This window comes from Syngnathoides biaculeatus, chromosome 6 (genome assembly GCF_019802595.1).
Source record: "Syngnathoides biaculeatus isolate LvHL_M chromosome 6, ASM1980259v1, whole genome shotgun sequence".
Lineage (NCBI taxonomy): Eukaryota > Metazoa > Chordata > Actinopteri > Syngnathiformes > Syngnathidae > Syngnathoides > Syngnathoides biaculeatus.
In genome coordinates this window covers 17,749,911-17,775,747 of record NC_084645.1, presented here as the reverse complement: position 1 = coordinate 17,775,747, position 25,837 = coordinate 17,749,911, and the positions used below count along the sequence as shown (strand labels likewise).

Below are 25,837 nucleotides of genomic sequence, written 5' to 3'. Positions count from 1 at the left end.
GTGGCACTTATTTATTATTTTGTCTTTTGAATATTAAGTGCTCCCTATTAATAAAGATTTTCTTTGTTTGCTTGTGTACAATTGAAAACGTAGTAACACAGTTAAAACACACAGACACATATTTGGCACACAAGGTTTAAATGAAATTGAAGACACTCACTGAAAAGGCACTTGAGTAAGACTACTTGTCATGTGAAACATGCAACGCCAATGCACTTTTGGGATATTGTTGCTCAAAAATATTCCAGCTGTGTGCATGCTGCACCTTTCGCATTCACTATTAGTCTGTGAACTTGCGGTTGGTGTTGGCGCCAAATAAGGACACTCTGATTTCAGGCATCATCTGTGAGGAGGAGAACCAACAGGTACCACATTTTGAGTCCAAGATAATATGGATTACCCGGTAAATACACGAACAGCTGCATAATTAAATGCGCCCATCCATTTTTTTTTTGTTTAAAGTTTTGCTTATCAGTAGCACGATGCAGTGTTTTATATTATAATGGTTCTCGTGCTTTATTCTAACTTTCTGTTGTTCCCTCCTCATTTTGTATTTGTTAATTTTACATCACTTTTCTTCTTGTACAGTGACCTTGAGTGATGGTAAGTTTTAAAAATGATTATATTAATTATCATAAAAATGGTGGTGGTTTTTGTGTTTTTAACGTGCCTCTCAAGCATCAAATAAATTACAAATGTGTATTTAAAAAGCCTTTAGGCCGCATTTGCACACAAAATTTAATTTAAAAAAAATATAAATATCAAAGAGTACTTTCTACACTTTTGTACCTATGCATTAATAGATTAATATTGATAACTCACTGATAAATGTGTGTGGGAGTGTACGGTGCTACTCCGGACTTGTGTAGTGTAGTGCCCTCTTGTGGCCAAATGCTGTACCGCCCTCTGGTGATTTTTAAGATGCATGATTCAACATGGTTTTCTTTACCTGTTGTGCTAAAAGTTCCAGTCTGGTCTCCAAAGTGTTGGAAACTTTTATCTTGCCGTTGTCATTATACACCTCAACTCCTCCGCAGCTGTGAAAACCAAAATTCAAGTCAAAAACTTTTGGAAAAAAAATACACTCTGCCGTCTGGCCGAAGTTCGCTGGGAAAGGCTCCAGCACTCTTGTGACTCTTGTGAGGATAAGCGACTCAGATAATCGATCAATGTTCAATTTGCATTACATTTTGGGTCAATTCACATCCATCCATATTCTTACTAGGGTCACGGACATGATTGAGCCTCTCGCAGCTAATGGCTAAAGACAATTACAAGTATTCTATATTCTAAAAAATAGTAAGAAATGTAAATGACAAAAAAAGTGTTAATTGTACATTGAATTTTCTTACATGCTTGATGGTAGAAAATGGTCCATGTCAATTTTAACAACAAGGTTTTTTTTCACAGCCTCTTTAAAGGTGGGGATGCTCTTATTAACGGCAACCTATCAAAAATAATCAAACAAAAGGTAAAATAATGCATTGGTAAAATCTAGCTTTATTGCAATGTTGGCAAATTCTTTTTTTTTTTTGTTCTTCCACCCCAGCCCAAGCTCACCTGAACCATCTGCACATCCTGCTGCCGACAACGAATGACGACTTTCTCTTCCAGCAGTTGGTACAAACCCTAAGCATTAGAGAGAAATGGGAGTGTGAATGGTTGGTTGTTTATATTTGCTCTTGGAGTGGCTGGTGATCAATTGGGTGTACCCCCCCTCTACACACAGAATCAGCTGGGATAGGCTCCAGAACGCCCGTTACCCTAGTGAGGATAATCAGTATGGAAAATTAATAAATGAAGATTTATAATAAATTTTAAACAACATACATGTGGAAATGAAAAAGCATATTAGAAACCTACACAGTATATGACTGTAGATTTGCTTATTTACAGCCTACCTAAAATAGAGGACACAGTAGCAATCTGGATGAATTTCACCATTTCAACACTTCTGAACAAAGTCAGCCTGTTTTCAATTCCCGGATGTCACAGCAAAATTATCTTGACCGATTATCCTGTGGTAGAGTGTTTTTTTTTTCCTATTGTTGCTTGGAATATGGTTGAAGCAAACAATAGTAAATGTTAACAGTGCAATATTTACTGTCCCAAAAAATCATTTGGATCCACACAGAATGACAGACACAGAATGTTAGCGTTATGCTGGTGTTAAGTGTTTGTGTAAAGTGTCCCCTAAATCATTCACCGCAAAAAAAAAAAAAAAAAAACTGACAAAGAATTTGGAAACGAAATGCTAAAGCTAAATTAGTCTGCCTTATTTCTTCCACTACAGCTCGTTCTTTGAGATGACGTGACACCATTCTGTCACCCGCAGGTCAGCCTTGGTACTACATCATATTTCAGGTTTAGTGGCGGAGACTCGCAATCGTTGATAGTTATTTGCGTGTTGGGCTGTTATCTTGAGTATATTAAGTACTTTTAAGCGTCTGTCATATTTCAAAAAACAGTAAGGAAGTTAATTACTGGAAAGTATATCCCCTGCTTAAGGGTCTAGCTCCACCATTTTTTTTTTTTTAAATATCAAAACACCACTTGTTCTGATCACATTATCGGCACAATTCTAACATTGTGTTTCCGTGCCTGTATCCGTTGATTTGTCAACTTAACCTAAATGTTACACAATTCAATCTGCTACTACGTCTGGCAGAGCGCCAGGAATACCACTGAAATCTGTTGCAATTTGACACCATCATCATTACCACAATCACACACGTATCCATACATTCTGATAAATACACAACGAAGACAAACATATCTGGAGATGCCCAGGACAAACATCAAGGTCCGTTAATGTCAACTTCAGAAGAAGAAAAGTGGTTTCAATGAGTCTCAACTCCACAACAAATTCAGCATGCTTTCCTCTCCTACAGTCTTTACCTGGAGCACAAGCCCCTCAAGCAATGTGGAGTACCTCACGGGGTCCTGCGCAATCACTGCGAGTTTTTGCCGGGCTTCAACCAACAAATCCTGTAATGCGAGGGTTAAACAGGTAGAAGTTGTTCAAGTGAAAGACAGTGTTATGATTTTTTTTTTCCAATAGAAATTGATTTTAAGTGACAGATGAATGGACATCTGGATATTTTGGCATAAATGGGTGACTGCTTACTGTGATCATGTCATCACGGGCCTTCAGCACCTTCAGCCGTGCTTGGTTCATCAGGTTGGACATTTGGCTACGGGAGGAAAAAAATGTCACAGATTAAACAAGAACAGTCAGAAAGCACAAGACCACCATTTGTCACTGTTAGCGTTATCCTTAATATATTTATTATGGACTTGCAACAAAGCCAAAGTATGATCCTTGTTTTGAAGAGTCTTGTTCACAAGACGAGCTCCTACACACAGATGCAACAGTATCTTCCTACAAGTGGCCAAGGACAACTCAATCATAACCAAAGAATGTGCCACATCATCATCATCGTACGATGTGCCACATCATCACCAAAACTGCACCTTTGTTCATTTCATCTGCTCACCCCTCCTTTTGACCTTGTGTTTTCTCATTAAAATAAAAAGTACTTGAGAGGCTGGTTCAGAATGAGTTTGGAGACTGTAACTGGCCTGTCTCTCTCGTCCTCCTGATCAGAAGAAAGACGACGTCTTGTCCGTTATTTGTGCAACTATTCCAGAAGGTTAGGTAGTAAACCTAACAGTCATCAGTGAAATCAATGAGTTATAGTCTCTGGTCTTAAACCACAAAATGAGGTCCAGTTAAATCAAGATCCCACATTTCACTGAGAAAATATTTTATAAAAGCCCTTAAGAAACTGATTAGATATGACCACAATTTATTGAGAAATTTAAACATTTGCCACATCTGCAATCTTCTTTAGGTCCACATTAATCCAGATTTGAAATGAAAGATTCTGAGCCCGTTTGAAATTATACATTTAGTTGCAATCTTACCAGATTGACATATTAACCCTTTCAGGGGTGGGGTTGCAAATTTGCAACGAATAATTGAAAATTTTAAGTCCACAGTATCATTTTCTGAAAGTATCAGATTTTTCTCCCTGCAAAATTTTGTCCAGAGAGGGTGGAGGTTTATTCGACATATTATGGTTTCGTAGATGTTTGATTAAAAAAAAAATAATAATAAAAAAAAAAAAAATCAATAAGCATGGTGACCGACAGGTTCGCACATCTCCCGCACAGTTCTGAGGAGTTCACTTCTAAGTTCTTTTTGTTTAAATGTGCCCTGCGATGTGCTGCCGACCGGTTCAGGGTGTACCTAGGCCTCTCACCCAAAGTTAGCGGTAAGAGGCTCCATCATGTCCATGACCCTAGTAAGAATATGGATGGATGTGAAATGACTTAAATGTAATGCAAATTGAACGTCGATCGATTATTTGAGATGCTTATCCTCACAAGGGCCGTGGGAGTGCTGGAGCCTATCCCAGCTATCTTTGGGCAGGAGGCAGGGTACACCCTGAACTGGTTTCCAGCCAATCGGAAGGCACATGGAATCAAACAGCCATTTGCACTCAAAATCACACATATGGGCAATTTAAAGTCTCCAATTAATACAAGTTTTTGGAATGTGGAAGGAAACCGGATTACCCAGAGAAAACCCACAGAGGCAGCGGGAGAACATGCAAAGTCCACACAGCTGGGGACGGATATTTGAACTGCGGTCCTCAGAACTGAGAGGCAGATGCTCTAACCAGTTGTCCACCAGGCTCCACAATATGAACATCAGTATAATAATATCATTTTTACAGGAGGTCACTGATGGTGTCATGGTAGACTTGGCTAACTTCCATGCAGGCAGTGTGGGTTCACTTCCCATTCAGTGACGGTGTGGATGTGAACGCAAATGGTTGGCTGTCACTATAGTCTGTGATCAATCAATTGCCGCTTCACCCAATGTCAAATGGGATCGACTCCAGCTCTTGTGACCACGAACAGGATAAGTGAGATGGAAAATGCGTAGCTTGATGGTCACTGCTGAACCCTAAAAAACTTAGTGTGTCATAAAAATGTAGTTGATACTTCAGCACTTCTGATCTAGCATGAAAAACAATAACATTTTAAGGAATAACCTTTGTGCACTTGCACAGCTCTTTTATTGCATTGAATGCCTTTGATAAATGACTCACATTTTCTTATGCTGTTCAATCTGCTTTTCCTTCTTCTCATAGTATTCCATTATCTTCACCCTCTGCGTTTGCACTAAACGTCCTTTCTCGATGTTGAACTCTTCCTCCGCCTGCAACCAGTTGAGCATGACAACTGTTTGTTGGACATTCCAGGAAAAAAAAAAATCAATTCTAGTGAGCGGTTAAAAACACCTACTTTGGCGTCAATTTCCTCAACTTTTTCATTGGCCTCTTGCTCGATGAAGGCCATCATGTGCTTTATCTGTCACAACAGACAACCAGGGCCGTCAAATACACATTGGTGGATTTCTACATTTCCTTCAAGCGAATTCAGAAGGGCAAACGTTATTTTGCGCATGACAACCAACTGTTATCCGTATCGGAATTCAATGTTTTTACCTTTTGTCAAACTTTTCTGAACTGTCTATCTGTCTGTGTCTATTTTGAGATTATCATCGTTACCTGTTTTTGGACGTCAGCATCGGTGAGCGCCATGTTTGTTGTGAATCAACTTAGTTAATTTACACAACAGTGATAAACAAATGGACAATTTGACGACTATTTGTGGATCTTATTCTCGCTGCAGTAACTTGGCGATTCCACTCCTTTCACGTCAAAGTCAAATATGAGACGAGGCATCGTTTCTGGTGTGATGTTTCAGAATAAGATGACTTGTGGTCTGACACTTAGTAAAGCGTGAAAACAATAAGAGTCCAGCAAATATCAACGTGCTGAGTTTTGAAATATAGCCTTGAAATAAGTGTCAAATCTGTGAATATCAATATTAGCTTCTCCACTCTTCTATTTGTCGGCAAAACGTCGTAGGTGTGGTTTTAGCGTGAAGGCTACAAGAGAAACACGAGTGTTCCACTCTCGCTAGCTTTGGTCGCCCCAAACGCACACTGCTGCCTGTCAGTCTGAATTGGCTTCTCCGTTTCGTGCTAACTAAGCTGCAGGAGTGTTGCATAGCTCCCCTTCGACCTCCGTTTGCACCTGGCTGCCTTTATTCAAGGACGGTAAGTGCGTCCTCCGTTGGCCTTCATTTAAACCAAAGACAGGCTGGACATTGCTGAAGTAGCATCCGAAAATATGTAACGTTATGCTAGCGAAACGATTCTGTGGTTGTTGCATGTCTTCTGTCCTGCTTTGGAGATGACCCGTCGAACTAAAAATTGACTTCTGACCCAAATTTACTATTTGGGGTGATATTTAAAACATTCAGAAGCACTGTCGATCATTTGAGACTAGTAATATAGAATGAAATTATTTTAATGTAGTTTGATATAGTTTTAATGTAGTTTCTGTACTTTTATTAGTGCTGTATAATTGGCACTTTTTCACCTCCAATGTCAGTTTGTAACCCAGCATTGCTCCTTACCACGTGGGGGGTGAATGCGGCACTTAAGTGTATAATTAATAATTAATTAATAATAATTAATTTACGCTCATTATATAAGACTGTCAATCATGTACTCTTATAGCTGTTTTATGATGTTTTTTTTTTTAATATACTGATTTGCAATTCATATTGTGCGAATGCCTGCAGAGAGTGTTCACTCCAATTTGTATCCCTCCTCTGCCTCATCTCATTTTCAGGTGGGGTGTCCTACTCTGACTAAGAACATATGTGCCTGGGAGTGTGACACACCTCTGTTCCATGGCTACCTCTGGCTCCACCCCTCGTCTTCCTACCACCATTGCTGCCACCGTGCCTGAGGATTTCCATTATGAAACCAAGTATATCGTGCTCACCTACCTGGGACGGCTGCCCGCTGGTAGGCGGCGTGCTGCACCCACCGTAGCTGAAGGTGAGAAGAAACACGTGTCGTGCAATCTTGTTTTTGGACTCAAAATACAATCGTAACCAAAGAGCACACACTCTTGTCTGTAGTCATATTTACACAGCGTTAAGGCTTCTTTATACTCACACGGGCGGCGAGTGCGCTGACGTCACTGCAGCTATCCCACATGCCGTTTGCCTTTAGCACAATCCATGTACGCTGTTTTGAAAATGACCTGGAGCTCTCTTTTGAGTCTGGGCTGTTGTTACATCTGCTATTGTGTAGAACACTCCAAGTTGGAGTTTCCTCTGCATTGTATAGGCATTTCTGTTTTTACTTTACTTTTTGGAACAAGAAACAAAGCAACAACAACAACAGATGACCAAATGATCCGATTAATTATGCTGCAAAATTGATCAAGAACGCCGTGTTGTTGGTGCTAAGTGGAACCAAGGTGAAAGCTGAAAATGTCATCACAGCATATGACTAAAACGCGAGAGATGATCTCTGTGGTATTCTACGTGCAGCAATCATTTTTGGTGTTTGCGCGTCAAGTGACGCATAGGGGTTGTGCTTCCCAAGGCCTCGGTCACCTGATGCAATGCGGGCGATGTCAGCCGTGGGAGTCAGTCCTTGATGGGACGAGCCAGAGCTCACGACATAATGTGTGATGTGAACCTAACGCTTCACAACACACAAGATAACACACATGCAATGATTTAATTGAATTGATTGAAGTCTCCACTGACCAGTACGAGGATGAGAGGAAGTTTATGCCCAGGATACTGAAATTGTGATCTCAGGATCACAGCATGCACGATGTCACGCATGTGTGCCGCAAGCTGAGTTTGTAAACTTTTTTTTTTTTTTTTTTTTTTTTTTTTTAAACAGCTGCAAGGTCGTCCTTAACACATACAGAAGGAACGGTTCAAATTCCCTTTGCGTCAACTCTCTTTTCACTTCATTTCAGTTGTTCATTTTTCTTTTCATTTGGCCCTCTCCTTATCTTCTCCACTATGCATTCATCGCCAATGGTTAAGATGAACCTCCTCTCGGTAGGAGTATTGTAGATAAATGACAAAAGTCCAGTAGTGCCAATATTCTCCACTCAGTAAAATACATCACAGCCAAAATGCTGCATTAGCTCAAATGGGCCAGCATGATGCAAAAGTAAGGGAGAAAGTTACGGCGCTGTTGGAAACAGGCTGCCGGTCAAGGCACACACAACATGCGGCAATATTTTCTGCCAAGGAATGTCACGGACAAAATACTGAATATAGACCAAATGGGGTTAACAAGATACAAGACCTGTATCAATAGGTATTTAGCAAACGTCTCAATTTTTGCTAGTGGAGAATTATACTGCATTAAACTGAACGGTATTAACGTGATGCCGTGGAGTTGAGTTAACACAACCACGAAAATAAATATAAGGCCCGGTACACACCTAACATTTTTTTAAATATGTCACAGACCCCAGCCATGAAGATAAAAAAAAAAAAACCTCTGAAATTGGACAGTTTTTGTCATTTGTGTGTGGTGTGCTCGATAATCTTAAGAGAGTACACCAAGCACATAAAAATTCTGTTCTGCCGCCTAGCTAGAAACAAGTCCATCAAGACAGAAATCTTGGGTGATCAGACGTGATCTAACAAAAACAAAGAAGAAAACACTTCCAGATATTCCGCAGCAATGTTCTCCAAGTGTTGCTGAAGGAGGCGGCAGTATTTTAGAACAGTCATGTAACACCAATAAAAGACTTGCTTTGGAATTTACTTTTTGCTGTTTGGTGAATCTACTTTTATACAAAAAAAAAAAAAAAAATCAGATTGGACTTTTTTTTTTGTGTAGCGCTACATTTCGGTCACATCCTGATTCACAGAGTCCTGACTGGAGTCGTCTACTTTCCCCATACACATGAAGATTTTTGGTCATAAAATATAGGATTGTTGGCCTTACCCGTTTCTAATCCCGTTATCTGGAAAGTTTTACTCTTAAAACACTTCAGACCACAGGATGATCTGATTTTATAATGTGTAAAAGATAAGATAGTCTAGTATTTATGGGGAAGGGGCAAAATTGGGACAGAAATAGGCCCGTTTTCTATGTGTGTTTACTGGGCTTTAAAGAATAAGAACTTTATTAATCATAATGGAGCATTTTCTTTGAGTTGCTGATACAGATTTTTCATTGAATCGCAACTAAATTGTGGAGCTTTTCCTTAACATTTTGCCCAGTCGAAATGGCTGTCTAGGACATCCGCATACATGCCTTGGAGTAAATTGTTATCCTTCCATTAGCTGAGCCTCTCATCCTCACAAGTGTCGCAGGAGTGCTGGAGCCCATAACACCTATTTTCGGGCAGGAGGCGGGGTACACCCTGAACTGGTTGCCAGCTAATTGCAGGCCACATAAAGTACAAACAAATGGCCAAACACAATCACACCTAGGGGCAATTTAGAGTGTCCAATTAATGTTGCATGTTTTTGGGATGGGGGAAGAAACTGGAGTGCTCGGAGGAAACCCACAGAGGCACAGGGAGAACATGCAACGCCACACAACTGGGGCCAGGATTTGAACCCCTGTCCTCGGAACTATGAGGCAGACACTTTAACCTGTCAAGCACTGTGCCACCCTGTGGATTATTTTAATTTAATTAAATGAGAAATATTGTTTATTCCTGTGTGCGAAATGTACGAAAATAGTGCTGGGATTGCAATTTTGCAAAAATAAAATTGACTTTTTAACATCATTTATCACAGCAGTGTAGAATTAAAAAAAAAAAAAATTACCAAGAAAATATGGATGATTTGATAACCCTGAGTTTTACTCCATAGTTATGTTCATGAAAGGTCTACTAAAAATGATTTGGAGGGAAGCAGTTTTGGAAAGTCATCTGAAAGCAACATTGTGTTGGAAGAAAGCCAAAAGTATGCAAGCAAAAAGAAAGGAAGGAATTTTCTGTATTTCCTGTCTCCACAAATGTCGTGTGTGGGTGTGGCCGAGAAGATGAATGTCCCAACCCTGCTTTCCGCATGACCCGGTCCAATTTCTGACAGCTTGTCATGTGTAATCACTGTAGGATCACTCACTTATTAATGGAGCGAAGCAGAATAGCTGGGCTTGTAGCTCCATGGTAGAATGCTGAAACAGCACCGAGCCAACGGCAAAAAACAACAGTGATTGTCTGAGTATTCATGTACCAGCTACAGGGGAACTGATTGGGCAAGGGACAGTCGGAAAATGTCCACAAGCCGTCTTTCCTCAGTTAAACCAAGCTTTCTTTCTTTAACCATTAACGGTCCAATGTCATGAAATGCATGATTTTTAGTATGTTATTCATGAAAAACGGTAGCCGGTGTGGACCCATCCATTTTTTTCATCACAAAACATGATTTTGACGAATATGGATTTTTGTAACTCCTGCCATGAAAATGGTCTTGAGGGATTTGTTTTTTAGAAGAAGCAGGAAGTGACGTACAGGGCAGTAGCGCACTCAAGCGGTCTCGTCTGTTTATACTAGTTTACCTGCTGGAAGGTAGCTCGCTGTTCCTTCGTGTTAGCCAAAATGCCGGCTCGTTGTATTGCTGCATATTGTTCGAACACTCGGGAGGATGGATTCGCTCTTCTTACTTTTCCAAAAGATCCAATTTGTAGTGAAAAATGGATTGCACAGGTGCAAAGGACGAGAGCTTTCATGGGTTCCAAATGACTCATCCCCGCTGCGGAAGTGGATCGGACGGGGAGGCGGTTTGGCCGCGGCGGCATCGTCATCGCTCGCGGGCGGCGTTGTTTTTATCACCGCCGCGCAGAGGCGGATCGGACAGTGAGGCGGTTTGACCGTTGCGGCATCGTCGTCCCTCACGGGCGGCATTGTTTTTATCAACGCCGCGCAGAGGTGGATCGGGCGCTGAGGTGGTTTGTCCGTGATCCGCATATCATCTGTATATGGCTTGAAACGATAGGTTAATATTGCGCCGGTCGCGTCACTCAGTTGTGAGGTGTTCTCTTTTTCGAAAGGAGCTTCCGTGTCAGAAGGGGCATGTTCGTCTCTCATAATAGGTGGCAAAGCGTGTTTTCAATGGCGAATGTCCGGGCTGACGTCATGGGCAGTAGATGCAGCCAATATTGGCAACCACTTGGATGTCAAATTACACTTCCACAACTTTGCGTGTGGATGACGCGCTCTTCACTCATATTTATTTTTTCGTATAGACATTGAAGTGAATAATGTTATACTGTATGTATTTTTCATTACAATATCTATTTTAGAATGTTTATACGGATGACACTTGGACTTTAAGCACATATTTTGCATGGAAATGCATATGACTTATGCGCCAGTGTGCTTTCTTTTCTTTATGATATGCACATTTGTCCTTTTAGACAGTTGTGTGTATCGTGCGTGATTCATCTTGCGTTCAGCTGTGTGCTCTGAATCTTATAAATATTTCACTCAGAACGTGAGCTCTGCATGCGTGCTTTGTGTGCATGCAAAATGTGAGGTGACATTTATCAGATTATTCTTTCAGCAATTTGTTGAAAACACAAAGCCTGAATGTTGTGAGATTAAAGGTGAAATGCAATGGCAGTAGCATATTGGGTCACTTCACACAAATCACACTGTTATGGAAGTAGTGCGGTTTTACTCAAAATGTTTATTAACTCTACATGTGCAAGAAATTTTTTTTTTTTAAACTTTTAAACATTGGTTTTATGACGATGGTCATTTGTGATGTAACGTGAACTACAGTGTCTCGAAACAAGTACGGCCTGTTTCTCAAATTGCTATATTTTTTATTAGTGTCTGGTCCCCACTTTCATGTTCAAAATCATCATCACCATCAAACACGTATAACTCAAGTGAACTTAAAACAATGATTTTTAAATGATTTCACTTAAGATAAAAAAAAAAAAAACTGTTACCTGGCCCTGTTTGGAAAAAGTAATTGCCTTCCTTGTTACATCATGAGCTAATTGTGACTTATCACAGTTTTTGGCCAATTTTCTTTGCTTACACCCAAGCCTGGTTACCGGTACCTCTTGACCTGTTCAATCAATAACTCATCCATCCATTTTCTGAGCTGCTTATCCTCATGAGGGTCACGGGAGTGCTGGAGCCTATCCTAGCTGTCATCGGGCAGGTGGCAGGGTACACCCTGAACTGGTTGCCAGTCAATCGGAGGGCACATCGAGACAAACAGCCACACTCACAATCACACCTAGGGGCAATTTAGAGTATCTAATTAATGTTGCATGTTTTTGGGATGTGGGCAGAAACTGGAGTGCCCAGAGAAAACCCACGCAAACTGCACACAGGCGGGGCTGGGATTCCAACCCAGGTTCTCAGAACTGTGAGCCCAACGCTTTACAGCTCCTCCATTGTGCTGCCTCAAGATCTCATATAAACAGAATATGTCACGACAAAATCAAGTCAGCCAAAAGATGTGGGGGGGGGAGCGGCAACAAAATGGCACCATCCAAAAGAAGTTCAAGAACAGTTGCAGAATATTGTAATTCACATGTCGGCCTGAAAAGTTTACAAAAGCCATTTCTAAGGCTTTAGGATTCTACCGAACCAAAGGCAGGGCCTTTATCCTCACATGGACAAAAACCATACAGAGGTGAAACTTCTCAGGAGTGGTTGGCCTACAAAGATTTCCCCAGGCGAACACCAGAAAATGGGCCCGGTAACTTAGAATAATTTCTCTTTCTCCCCCCCCCCCCCCTGATAAATGAAATCCTGTTTGGTTTTGTTTTTTTTTTTTGTTTTTTTTTTTTTTAAACCCTTAATTTCACTTGGGTTACATTTGTCTGATATTTACATTTGTTTGCTAATCTTAAAGTGGAGAAACTATGCAAATCTAAGAATTTGAGAAGTTGGCCCAGACTTGCACAGTACTGTAACACATCATTTGATTATACAGTATTTATACATGTGCATTAGTCACGAGCCATATCTTCAAGTCTCATGCATGTGAAGGCATATTCTCTTGAAGTGGACTTTTCAAAGGATCTTTTTCATCTTCATAACATTGCATGCTGCAAATTATTAGGGCGGAACATGGTCTTACAGGAAATGAAAAGTTAAACCCCATATTTGATTCAAACTGCATGTAAGCAAAAATGTTATCCTGTCTGAGTTCCATGCATGTGTGTCCTTCCATCTTCTATGCTGCTGACCTTCATTATGATCACAGGTGTGCTGGAGTTTGTACCAGCTGACTTTGTGAGTGGTGGGATAAATCCTGGTCTGTTCAGCAGCCAATCACATATAGGCAAACAACCGTTCGTACTCAGATTCACACCTAAGGACAATTTACCTCTTTAAATTTTCTCTTTACGTGTCCATATTTAAAATCCATATTGTTGGGATTTGGGAGGGAGCTGGGGTACCTGGAGAAAACTCATCCAAGCACACAGGGAGAACCTGCAAACTCCACAGATGAGGGCCAAATCCTTTGAACTTGCATTCTAAGAACTGTGAGATGGATGGCTTAACCACTCATTCACCTTTCTGCAACAAAAAAATGCAATAAAATATGCTCCCCATCCACAACTTAACTGAATAGGTTGTGTGTTTCAAATGTAATTTCAGGAGAGTCAGAGCAAGTGTGCACCACCAGAATTTTTAAAGAGCAGGCAGAAGAGGAGCTCAGACGACTTGAGGATGAAATTGCTGCTTGTAAGTAAATAACTGATTGACATACAAGTAAACAGTGCTGAGCAAAGGTATTGGCCCCTTTTTACATTTATATTTTTGTGTAGTTTACCTACTTTAATATTTATGAAACTCAAATACATATATCACTACTGAACCAAATAAACATGTTGGTTTTTTTAAATGGTAATTTTATTTATTAAGGAAAGAATATTATTCAAAGCTTTTTTGGCTGTGTTTGGAAAAACTAATGACTCACTTCATTAAATCAGGAAGTAACCGCAGCTAAATAAATTTTTGAGACATTTTCGCTGATCACACCCAAGCCAGATTACGTAGAGATGTTCAATCAATAGAATCTAAAATGAAAAAAATTAAGTCAGCCAGAATGTCTAAAAAAAAAAAAAACTGGAATAAATTCCACATTCCAAAGAAATTAAAGAACAGATGAGAGTAAAGAAAGTGTCATTTATCAGTATAGAAAGGGTAACGAAGCTATTTCTAAAGCTTTAAGACACCAGCAAGCTACGGTGAGAGCCATTACCCACAAACAGAAAACCTGGAACATTGGGGAACCTTGCTCGAGTTGCTGGCTCCAAAATTTACTGCAAGAGCACTGAAACAACTCATTAGGAGGTCACAAAGAAACCCAGGACAATGACGAAAGAACTGCAGGCCTCCATTGCCTCGGTTCATGTCAGTTTTCAGGATTAAAAATTAAGAGAGTGGGGGGAAAGTGTCATTCATCGCTGAATTCCACGGTCAAAACTACTACTGACCAAAAAGATCACAAAGGCTCGTCTTATTTTTGAAAAAGCAAAACAACACAAAAATCATCTGAATGATTTAGGAGAGTATTTTGTGGACTGACATGTTGAGCCTTTTTGGGATAGGCGGCTCAAGAAATGGATGAATGATCATATAAAATATGAGCTTGGGGAGACTGCAAAAAAAAGAATTGGACGAGGGGGCAAATACCTTTTCACAGCACTGTATCTTTTTCCTGCGACAAAATTGTACTGATCTCTAATTTACCATTTTGTTTCCTTTTTGCTGTTACTTTCTCCATATGTTGCTAAACCTGCCTTAGCTAACATTCTCTTTGAGTTTTCAGCCTTTTCCAGGACCGGCTTCGACTGCTCCACATCGCTGGTGTTCAATCCAATCAACCCCGAGACATCAATTGAAGACCGTCTCGCTGAGTTGGGCGATCGGGTGGTCCGAGAGCTGGACCCCCACCTGAGAGGAGCTGTACACGGACTCCTTGCTGGGTCAGTTTCTTACTGTGTCACCGTGTTACGGCACTTTTATGGGATTGTGGGATAGGGATGGCCATAGTCAGGGGCCCGTCGTTATGCACACACTGCGTGTACACTTATACCACTGCGGAAAAAAATTGATAATATGGGAAGATTTATGTCTAACATCAACTTGAAAAGAAGTCAGTGGCTGTGCTCGCATCAAAACAATGTTTTAGTATTTCATTAATTGGTGTCTTATGTTTTAGGCCTCTAGAATTTGAGCGATTCCAAGATACAACACTGGACCTTTTAACACACACACATGGCGGGTGGAGCAAGGTGAGCTTTTTCTTGTGCATTTTCACACAAATAAAGTTGCAACACATGATTATGTATTTTTTAGGCATTTCTCTTTTCCACCCTCTTTCTTCACAGCTTCTTGCCATACTCTCCCTTGACTAATTTTTCAACTCCTCTGCCTGTACCTCTTCCTCGTTTCCTCATTTAACTTCCTCTCTTCCACTTTGTCCCTCTGAAATGTGTATGTGTGCTCTCTCCTTCTGCTTTGTTCCCACTTCCCTCTTTTGTTGCAGATTTACTACTTCCTCTGTGTTTCCTAGGTGCTTGTGCCTTTGGTCCTGCTTCAGGCTTTACAAAGTGAAGGTCAGTCTTTCTCAAACCTGCTTGATCTTGGAGTGCGCTTCCTGGAGGAGTCTCAGGGTGACTACATCAGCCAGCACGGGGGATACGTGAGTGCTATATTTCTAGTTTCAAAGAGAACCCCCGCCTCCTTCTTCATTTCCTTTCGGCTTGTCCCATTAGGGGTCGCTGCAGCGTGTCATCTTAGATGGACTCTCATATTTGTTTGGCACAGTTTTGCGCCGGATGCCCTTCCTGACGCAACCCCTCTGCATTTATCCGGGGAGAGAAGCTTACAGCACCTGGTATTCTCAGGCGGTCTCGCATCCAAGTACTAACCAGGGCCAACCCCGCTTAGCTTCTGAGATCGGACGAGATCACACGTTCTCAGGGTAGCATGGCCGTAAGCCCAAAGAGAACCCCGCCTACCCTCACAAAAAGCTAACATATATGGGAAAAGTTAGTTAACTTAAAGCCTGGGTATCATCCCTATAAACATTCTAAAATAGGTATTGTAATGAAAAATACATATAACAGTTCACTTCGATGTCTATACGGGAAAAAAAAAAAAAAGTGAGCGGAGAGCGCGTCATCCATGCACAAAGTTGCACAATTGGGTGTCCCTCGACATCCAAGTGGTCGCCGTATTAGTCGCGTCATCTGTCCTTGACGTCATTGTCACTTCCGCCGTTGAAAACGCGCAGTGCCTGCTACTACGGAAGCCGAACAACAGAGATATTCGCATTTTTCCGACGCCCCTTCTGACACCAAAGTTCTTTTCGAAAAGGACAACACCACACAACCGAGTGAAGTTACCGGGGCAATATTACACTATTGTTTCGAGCCATATTCAGATGATCACGGCCAAACCACATCCCGTCCGATCCACTCCCGCGGTGGAGATGAGCCATCGCGGCTCATCGCAGCCGGCCGGTGTGGCTTATGACCGAGCCGAGCAGTGCTGCTTTAGTCACAGTCGAGCTGGTGCGCTTTATGCGCGCACGCGACTGATTATTGCATTCTCGGCTGAGTTCTTCAGAGCCGCCCGGGTCGCAAAGGCCAACGCGCAGCCTTCGCAGAAGCTGTGACCTCCAAACGAGGCGCCTCAGCCTGTGTGGCTGAGTTTGGAGCCAGTGGTGGCATATAAGGAGGAGGTGGACCCTGGCTATGTTCAAAGTCGCCGCAGTACTCCATGAACACTATCGAGACATTGTTGGCTGGCCAACGCACACATCGACACATTTCATTTGCGGATCTTTTGTTACGTTATAAGAGAGACCGATTACATGGTCCACCCCAAACTATTTTTTTTTTTTTTTTTTTTTGGAGCTGTATACACACCTACCTGTTATTTGGAACCCACGAAGCTCTCGTCCTCTGCACCCGTGCAATCCATTTTTCACAATAAACAGGGTCTCTTTCAAACTTATGAAGGGTAATTCCATTCTCCCAAGTGTTCAAGCAATGTCCAGCAATGCAATGAGCCGGCATTTTGGCTAACACGAAGGAACAACGACCTACCTTCTCGGAGGTAAAACTAATGGAAACAAACGAGTCCACGAGGGGGCGCCTCTGTCCTGTACGTCACTTCCTGCTTCTTCTCGAAAATAAATCCGTAGAGGATTTTCATGGCGGGAGTTCCAAAAAGCTGTATACGTCAAAATCATGTTTTATGGTGAAAAAAAACACATGGGACCATATTGGCTGTGGGTTTTTCATTAATAATATACAAAAAATCATCCCTTTGACGACACTTGAGCTTTAATGTAATTAAATAAAAAGCCTGGATATGTCATTATGTGTATATAATGATTATTAGTAGTATTAAAAAATAAAAGAAAAACATATTTTCTGGTGCTTTTAAATAAATTGGATTAATGGTTTGAAGGTGTGATAATTTAACATTTCCATCTCCAGTACTGAACTTCTAACGTACTTGAAATGAACAGAAGGGGGCGTCACTGAGACACTTTTACAGATCCAGGTGCAGTTTTCAAGTTATCCTGCTCTACATCTCGAGATTTAAATGGAAATTCTAGTAAATACGTTTAAGTGCATGTATTTAAATAGCAAAACCAAGTTTATCCTCAACAAAATTCTAATGGCACTCTTGGGAAATGAATTTGGAGTAGATCTGATTGATTTGATAAGTGAAAATGTTTACTGCTGCATTACAAATGTTCAGCCTTCTGTTTTTTCTAGGTACGTTATGTTGATTTAATGTTTCTCATTAATTACATTTCTACAGGATTCTAGTTATAAATATATTGAGAACGTGTTATCAAGCAAAATCTAAATCCTTCAGTTTACAAAGATGTGAATATATATCATTGTAATATTTTGAGAAGTTACTTCTGTTGGGTCTTATATGAAAGAGGTCTCCTTTATGGTCTTTAATGCGTCATCATAGTTCACAAAAAAAGTGCATCATAAATCGTCCCAAGGTCATGCTAGCAAGTGTAGCATCATGAGATTTGACACAAATAACCCCGGCTTTGGTCTGTGTTCACGAATTGTTGTGATGCCTGTTGTATTGTTCTAATGTAGTGAAATATGAACGCATACGCTAGTTCTGAACAAGGCTACATTCTTGCCCAGTGTTATGTCACAGGGGATGAACAGATGATGTGCTGGGGCAGGATCAGCAATGGAGGGGTGAGGAGAAAGGAGGCGGTCGCCAGTGTGCAGGCTGTGATTGGAAGGGAGGGGGAAAAAGTAGCTTGATGGCAACAAGGCTAACGTGAAATCTGCGTCTCGCCTCCGAGCTTTTCTGAACTACTCTGTGATCTGTGCTGAGCTTTGTCTGTCCAGCTAATTGAAAAGCGGGGAGTTTGCAGACTTTGTGCTCAGGTAGGATCTGATTTCCTCATGCGTTTTTCAATCATAGCTACGATAGTTGCGTCCAGCTGAAAGATTTGGAGCTCTGGTAATGTTTTCAGCTTTTTTCATTGTTTTGTCGGTACTTTTACATGCAAAAATTGTACAGTTTCGTCCAGAAATATTTGAGCATTGATGGACATTTTATGATTTATATGCCAAAAGTTTAGACTTTCAGCCGTAAATAAGAGTTTTGTTTTGTTTTTTTTTTTAAATGGCATTTACCATTTTGGAATTATACACTTTTTTTTTTTTTTTTTTTTTTGCACAGTGCAATTTTTTTCCAATGGGTTCGGTCATGTACAACAAATAATTATAGCTGGCAGAAAAATGTATACTAAGCATCTTGTTAGTGAATTTACCAGTAAATAAAAATATGCTCTACTTCACTATTTCTTTTTCTGGCACAAATGGGGCATGTTCTTTTATATCGGATGTGAAACAAAAGGCAAATCTGCCCATGTACACTTCGTCGGAATTGCAGACAAATTAATGGTCGCTAACGAGTCGTTTGTTCATCATACAGATAACAATGCAGGTTATTATGAACCAAATGTGGCGTGCACTTCATTTGGCACGAACAAAACCAGTAGCCTCCAATCAAGAGTACACAGGCAGGGGCACGTAGGAAGGGGAGGACAGACAAAGGTGGTTGGAGGGGTTTGATGTTCAAGAAAATGGCTCTGCTGGCGGTAGTAGGATTTGAATAATGTTATAAATTGTGTATGCAGACAGTGGTGACCTTAACGCTTGTCCAGCTAGTAATTTGTTTGCTGTCTGTCTTCGGTTTGCTTGTCTCTTGCTCCCACACCAGCATTTTGATGTGACAGTTCGCGTGAGTGTCATGTCATGAGGTTTTACTGCCTAAGTGCAAAACAAAAATCTGTCATCAGTTTGGCTCAGCCCGTGTCATGGCACGTTCTATTGGGTCCTACACAGCTCTCCCCATGTTATGTAAGCTCGATCTCGCCAGCTCACGTGTGAAATATGTGCATCATCATGCATCGACGTCGAATCTGGACTAGAGCAGAGTGCCTCGACTGGCTGTTTGACAGAAATAACTCACACAATCTTGCAGAAACATCTTCACCCGGGATTAGAATTGTCCGCTTTTGTTTTCCTCTTTTTTTTTTTTTTTATGCATTTCATTTTACATTTATTTTAAAGATTTCGGTCACCTTACAATTAGAGAATTAGACCATCTTTTATTGAAAGCAGTGGTTCACATCTGCTGTCACCCGAGGACCTGCAAAGGCGTGAGCCACTCCCCTTTGACAGAAGTTAGGAAAATGTTGTGAAAAATCTTGTGAAAATACACATTTTCAATTGCCGTTTTAAATTAGGTTGACATATAGCCAAAAGCATATTGCTAGCCATGATGTCCACAAACTACAGGTTGAGCTGTACTGGATGTGTTTGAGAGTAAACTAGTGAGTAGAGTGCAAAGCAGTTATACTTCATGTTGCTTATCTAACGTGTTCCATGTGTGAAATCCGTACTCCTCTGTATTGTACTGGGAAAAATCAGAACACGGATACATATTTTTACGGGCTGTCAGTGACCCGACCCATCGTTTGAAAATCAATGAATTGAATTCAAATAATTTGTTTTCAAATGATGTCTCTCATAAAACCTTTAAACGCACAAGAAAGTTTCAAGTTAAACAATAAAATAGAAAGAGAAGAGTGCTGAAGGTGATTGTGTGAAAGATACAGCTGTCTTTGCAGACTACCTCGTTCCTTCTTTTGTGACGAGTCATGTTAATCTATAGTCACTTTAGCCATACTGGTACCTCCTCAGCAGCCAAAACAAAAATGAAAACTTTTTTCGTTAAGTTACATTTTCAGTTCCCATCAAACATTTTCCTCTTTCCCGTCGTTGCAGCCCTTTCCGGTTTACTCTCCAAACAAACAAATAAAGAAAGAAAGAAGGGCGGCACGGTAGGGTAGCTGGAAAGCGCTGGCCTCACAGTTCTGAGGTCCCAGGTTCAATCCTGGCCCTACCTGTGTGGAGTTTGCATGTTCTCCCCGTGCCTGTGTGGGTTTCCTCCGGGCACTCCGATTTCCTCCCACATCCCCAAAACTTGCAACATTAATTGGCCACTCTAAATTGCGCCTAGGTGTGATTGTGAGTGCAGCTGTTCTCTGTCTCTATGTGCCCGGCGATTGGCTGGCAAGCAGTTAAGGGTGTACCCCGCCTCCTTCCCGTTGACAACTGGGATAAACTCCAGCACTCCCGCGACCCTCGTGAGGATAAGCTAAGAAAATGGATAAATGGATAAAGAAAGGAAAAGCAAGTGTAATCCTTTAATCTCACAAGATCTGATGTTCTGAGACATCATCCACATTTTTTGGGTTGAATTGGTTGAATTCTTTGCCTGAGGGGCATTCAACTATGGAGCATTGATTTATTTTTGACAATCGTGTATTAGGAGAAGAGAAATATCTCTCAACTGACCAGGGTAGTGTTGTATGTGTGTGTGTGTGTGTGTGTGTGTGTGCATGTACCTTTTTATATTATGAACAGATCATGTGTAAACTTTTAAGTAGTCATTTTAAACTAGTTTTTTAACAGAAAAAGACCAGACATCAGAATCACTTTTATTGGCCAAATATGTTACAAGGAATTTGTGTCTGTCTCTGGAGCCGCTCTAGTATGACAAATAGCTACTATGACAAAATATATATACAGTATACACAAAATATGCACAGATTTGCTCGCAAAACAAACTGGTTTCCTAGGTCTTCTCCATAATTTCTCTTAGTGATATTGATTACTTTTGTCAGATGGATCTGGCGCAACTGTACAGGGCTCAATCCCCACTTTGGCAGTCAACCACGGCTTGTTTCTGAACAGCTGAAATCTGAAAAGACATCTTCAGAGAAGCTGATGCATGATGTTATAGTGTCCGTTTACTGAATTCCTGCAGGCTGCCAATCTATGCAGTCGAAATAGTCTTGGAGTTCCATCTTAGCTTCATTGGTTCACTGTTGAACCGGTTGATGAAATGACCAATTGTCCCACGGTATACATTTCTCAAATTAAAACTCAATTTGTCTCTCTTGTATTAATAAAATGGGGTATTGTTTGTGGTTCCTGTGAGAGTTTAAAACGCGTGGTCGTTTAGCTGTTTTTATCGATATGCACTTGCATAGTGGTCTTCTATATGGCCTTTTGCCCTTGTAATTATTGTAATAATTTTTATCATCATGGTCTTTTTTTTTTTTTCTTTTTTCTTTTTTAAGACGTCAGCCTGGTTCTAAGTTTGGGCACTGGGAGAAGAGGTTTAAGTTTAGAATGTATAAAGACGGTGGATTTGGGGGTTTCTAAGGAGCTCTTCGAGGGAGATGTGATGAATTTGTTGACTCCCGACCAAAATTTTCACTTACAACCAGAACTTTCTCAATCTGCAAATTTTCTTCTTTTGTACATGGACTATTTTTTTTTTCAGCTCGCATCCGAATGCTCAAAGACTGAGATGGGACGGACCAGGTTCATGGGACAGACCAGACTGAACCAACAGCGGGGCATACACGTTGCCCTGTTAGCCGTTTTTGTGTGACTTTTTATGGCTCACATCTGTCACAAATGTCTCCCAGATGATGTGAAGTTTACTAGCGTATGTAATAGAATGAGACGTGGAGCCCGAGGAAGGCAGGAATGTGTTGTTATTTTTTTTTATAGCTTAACTGTGCCTTAAGACATGGGTGGAGAACAGCGAAACAGGCTTGATGGCTATCATGACTAATGTTCATACTTAAATGGATTACGCAAAGGTACTTGGTTCCTACTTTCCTTATCTTGTTGGCATCCGTTCTCTCATAAATGGTTAGTCAAACAATTGTATGCTGGTAAATGTGAACCACTTTAATGACTCATTTTAAGGTTGCCATTTCTCACTGAACGGGGGGTGGAATCACACACCAAAATTTAGAACAAAGAAGAAGATTAAGCGCCCAATCAGATTGCTGACATCATCCTGACTCTTCTTACAGCCGCTAGTAAGTGTTTAGTACTGAGGTTGGCTATCCTTTCCGGTTGATAAAAAATTGAATTTACATGTGTTTAGAGTCAAATTGGAATTAATTCATTTCAGGGTCAAAATGTTGCCAAAATGAAGCCTTAATTGACTGTGCTGCTGGGCACTTTATGAAGTTGCCATCAGTATAACATGAAGCAGATTGGGAAATAGTGTGCTGAAGATGAACTTTATGTTCTGTATTAGTTTTGTAGTGTAAAATTAAGTCAAACATGGTGCTATACTGTCCTTATCTTTATTGTTGATTTTTACTAACTCGGTCAACATTCAATCTTAGCCATATTAGCCAGGTTTACCTGGAGTATTGTGTTCTGAACAAGTTACAAGCCCAAAATCAATGAAAATGTTCAATTTAAACACTTGAGTCAGAACAAACGGACCCAATCCAAATGAAATTTTGTTTGGTTTCACAGTGGTAGAGATCCCGCCCACCCCTCCAAACTGATCAGAAGTAAATTTGCGCCATGTAAACTAGTCAAACAATGATAACAAATTACACGTGGATCATGCAACTGCCAATCATGTGCAATGGTTTGAGCAATTTTGATCTGTATTTATCATTATTTACGCTCTGTCTCCCCTGGTGTAAGTCTTAGTTATTGTAAACCCGTAGAAGACAGAATGCAGACCAGCAAACTCCTGTGGACTTGAGACCACGTGAGAGCACTGTCCACTTCAATCTGGATGATGGCGAGCCTGTATCCTGAGGATGCAGGTTTTTTCGGAAAGCATTCTCTCACGCAAATCAGCTTATAGAGAACGCCAATGTTGGATAACGGTCGCAGCTATTACGTTTAATCTCATTCCTTAATGGTGCAGCTGCCACATTCAACAACATTATGTCCTTGTTATGGGGGAAAGAATCTGATGATCGACGTTTTTGTGAATCATTTCTGGCATGCTATTACTAGTGTCCACTTGCTCCTACTGAAATTGTGTCTGGTGCACAGCCTGTCAGGTGTAAACATCCAATACTGTATTACCTTCGATATGTTCTCAGATGAGTCACACAGTTATAAAGATGTTCCCAACAGTCAGAGAGCGCGTCACGCAAGTGACTTGGCAGATGGAAAGCAAAGCCTCAGCATTTCAGGCCGTGTCCTTCCCTCCAAACACCTGAGGAACAGATTTATGTGTGTCCAGTTATGACGGGCCAAAAGTTCCATTTGAGATGTTGTTGCTACCTACAGTGGCTGTAATCACTGCTCAGGCGAATGTGACCTTTTATAATAGCTTGAGATCAAATGTGCCAACTGTGCACCAGACCTCGTCGTACGATGACATTGTCATTGAGTGTGTACTGCTTTTAGCTTAGCCAGACGAACTGGTGTCATTCCGTGGGCTCACGTGATGATATACTTCAGTTACATAACGGGGGGCACAGATGTTTTTTGCAGCGTCCACTAGCTTTATTCCACTAGGGGGCGCACAAAGCTGTTAGATTTCAGTGCTACAGGTGGATGACAGCATTCATACAGAGAATTGTGAAATGAATATGCCGCAGTTAAAATGCATATTGGTGTCAGAACTGAAGCTGCACTTTCACAAAGCAGCCAGTGACATACAATTGTTAGTAATGTACATCGCCTGCTTTCTTTGACTTGTGAGAGAAAGAGGGAGCCATTGTGTGTGGTTGTGTAGTTTTCTGCCATTTACAGTGACCAAGGTTGATGAATTCATGGCTCGTACAGTGTGTACATACAAATGTTGCTTTATTTGTGAAGGTATATTGCAGGTTGGGCAGAATCATGAAACATTATACATTTGGTTGTGCGCGAGTGACTGATGGTGTAATGGTTCCCTTGCCTCAGCTGTGTGCAAGTTCAATTCCTACTTAGTGATGGTATGACTGAGAAGAGTTGTTTATCTTTGTGCCCAGTGATTGACTGTTGACCAGGGTGTAGTCCGGCTTTTTCGCAGTCAGCTGGGATTGCCATTCTAGTTCCCTTTTATTTAGAGCATACTGTACACTCACTACACTTCTGTGTTGGTGTCCTCCACAGGGTGAAATTTTTGGCCTTGGTTCAGAAGAGCAGGGAGCCGTCGCCATCGCCGAAGACAGCAACGACATCTACATCCTGTCGGGGGAGCAAGCGCCCGACCAGCTGAGCCCGCCGTCGTCTCTGCTGTGCACGGCTAACAACAGCAGCGGGCACAGCTCCTGGCAGACGGAGAGCTTACCCGTGTCGCTGGCCGGCCACGAGTCGTGGGCACAGGTGTGCGCGATGGACCCCGAAGATATCAAGAGCCTGGACAGCAACGAGGGCGTAGCTCTGGCCGAGGAGCGCAGCGAAAACAACTCTTCCAACTCGGACATAGTCCACGTGGAGCGTGAGGAGGCTGAGCTGCTGGAGGAGGGCGGAGTGATTGAGGAGAGCATGATGAGTGTTTTGGGCACAGAGAGTGAGCTGGCCCAACTCAGAGAGGAAATTAGGAGCCAGAGTCCAGTAGCTCCTGTGACCTTGGAGGAACCTGCCTCCCTGATTTCACTGGAAGAGCCTGTTGTAATAGATACACCTTTAAGCTTGTCAACAGAACCTTCTCTCATCTCTTTAGAATCAGAGCTTCCTCCTCCAGTCCCAGAAGCTGCTGCTCCCCCTGCGGCTGAACCACAACCTCCGGCGCCCCTCCCTCTTCCTGTTGTGGAACCAGAGCCTGATGCAAAAAGCGCAACTCCTGAGGCTGCACCGGCATCTCCAGCTGAGCAAGGCCAGACGGCAGAGCCCGAAACCGCCTCTGAACCACAATTGCAGACTGGAACTCTGCCTCTCCAACAAGAACCCGAGGCCCCAAGTCAGCCTGAGGTACCACCAGCTGCAACTCCAGTCCCAGAGACCCCCGTGCAGGCAGTCAGCGAGGAGGCCGCAGCGCAGCCAGCTCCAGCATCGGAGTTTCAAGTTCTGTTCTACGGAGGAGCTGCCCTTGTCCTTCTCGCTGCTGTCATGGCTTATGGTGTCATTAGCTACAGGAGGAAGTAGAATAGACACGTGTCCCACAGGGGGGGTGGGGGGGGGGGCTTAGCTCACACCTAATAATTGGAAGTTGCGATAGAAATCAAATGATTAAGTACACTGAAGATGCATTTGTTCCGAGGCCACATTCTAAAACCCATCACCCTTATGAAGACGACGCCTCGAACCCACCCGGCAGGTGCAAGTACAGAGAAGGGAAATTATGCACTCCGCTCATCCAGTCTTCAAACTTGACAGTCAGTTTTGGTTTCTGTTTTTTTTTTTTCTTCCTTTTTCCTTATCAGTACCTGTGCCATGTGATTCTCCTTGCAGTGTGTAAAATTTCCTAATGGATTGTACCACTGCTGTTACTCCTATATATATATTTTAAATTTAGTATCGATGCTAAAATTCATACTCATGAGATTGTTTGTTTATTGGTTACATGGGTCAAAGAAAAACTGCAGCCCATTTCAAAAATAAAGTATTTTTAAAGTATGAATAACTGGTTGACAGTTAATTTGGGGG

At 41.6% G+C, this 25,837-nt stretch overlaps 2 protein-coding genes and 1 pseudogene across 3 annotated transcripts; 1 reads left to right on the top strand and 2 right to left on the bottom strand.

The window, feature by feature from the left end:
• Window positions 1–5,723, bottom strand: atp6v1e1a (ATPase H+ transporting V1 subunit E1a). Its single transcript, XM_061821487.1, has 9 exons — window positions 5,583–5,723; window positions 5,317–5,382; window positions 5,121–5,230; window positions 3,128–3,194; window positions 2,899–2,988; window positions 1,561–1,629; window positions 1,353–1,447; window positions 950–1,037; window positions 1–343 (listed from the first exon to the last, which is right to left on the bottom strand). Exons 1-9 carry the CDS (start codon window positions 5,613–5,615, stop codon window positions 281–283), a joined length of 681 nt encoding a protein of 226 aa, XP_061677471.1. The 5' UTR covers window positions 5,616–5,723; the 3' UTR covers window positions 1–280.
• Window positions 5,405–25,796, top strand: LOC133501661 (bcl-2-like protein 13). Of its 2 annotated transcripts, none has more exons than XM_061821485.1 (7): window positions 5,405–5,604; window positions 6,717–6,928; window positions 13,500–13,586; window positions 14,677–14,833; window positions 15,070–15,142; window positions 15,424–15,552; window positions 24,362–25,796. In XM_061821485.1, exons 2-7 carry the CDS (start codon window positions 6,778–6,780, stop codon window positions 25,334–25,336), a joined length of 1,572 nt encoding a protein of 523 aa, XP_061677469.1. In that variant the 5' UTR covers window positions 5,405–5,604; window positions 6,717–6,777; the 3' UTR covers window positions 25,337–25,796. The 2 variants fall into 2 exon arrangements, with proteins under 2 accessions (XP_061677469.1, XP_061677468.1); XM_061821484.1 differs by lacking the exon at window positions 5,405–5,604 and adding an exon at window positions 6,001–6,136 and having other exon boundaries at window positions 24,362–25,792.
• On the bottom strand, window positions 15,733–15,851 carry LOC133502812 (5S ribosomal RNA; annotated as a pseudogene).
• Window positions 25,797–25,837: the final 41 nt, after the last annotated feature.

What these genes read in the sequence shown, in the direction of transcription:
- atp6v1e1a (XM_061821487.1), bottom strand. Translation starts at nt 5,615, where the DNA reads ATGGCGCTCACCGATGCTGACGTCCAAAAACAG. An exon ending in TTGAGGGGCTTGTGCTCCAG is followed by an intron (nt 1,630 to 2,898) that starts GTAAAGACTGTA and finishes TCTAATGCTTAG; the next exon opens with GGTTTGTACCAACTGCTGGA. An exon ending in TGGAACTTTTAGCACAACAG is followed by an intron (nt 344 to 949) that starts GTAAAGAAAACC and finishes TCCTCCTCACAG; the next exon opens with ATGATGCCTGAAATCAGAGT.
- LOC133501661 (XM_061821485.1), top strand. Translation starts at nt 6,778, where the DNA reads ATGGCTACCTCTGGCTCCACCCCTCGTCTTCCTACCACCATTGCTGCC. An exon ending in TGCACCCACCGTAGCTGAAG is followed by an intron (nt 6,929 to 13,499) that starts GTGAGAAGAAAC and finishes ATGTAATTTCAG; the next exon opens with GAGAGTCAGAGCAAGTGTGC. An exon ending in TGAGGATGAAATTGCTGCTT is followed by an intron (nt 13,587 to 14,676) that starts GTAAGTAAATAA and finishes TTGAGTTTTCAG; the next exon opens with CCTTTTCCAGGACCGGCTTC.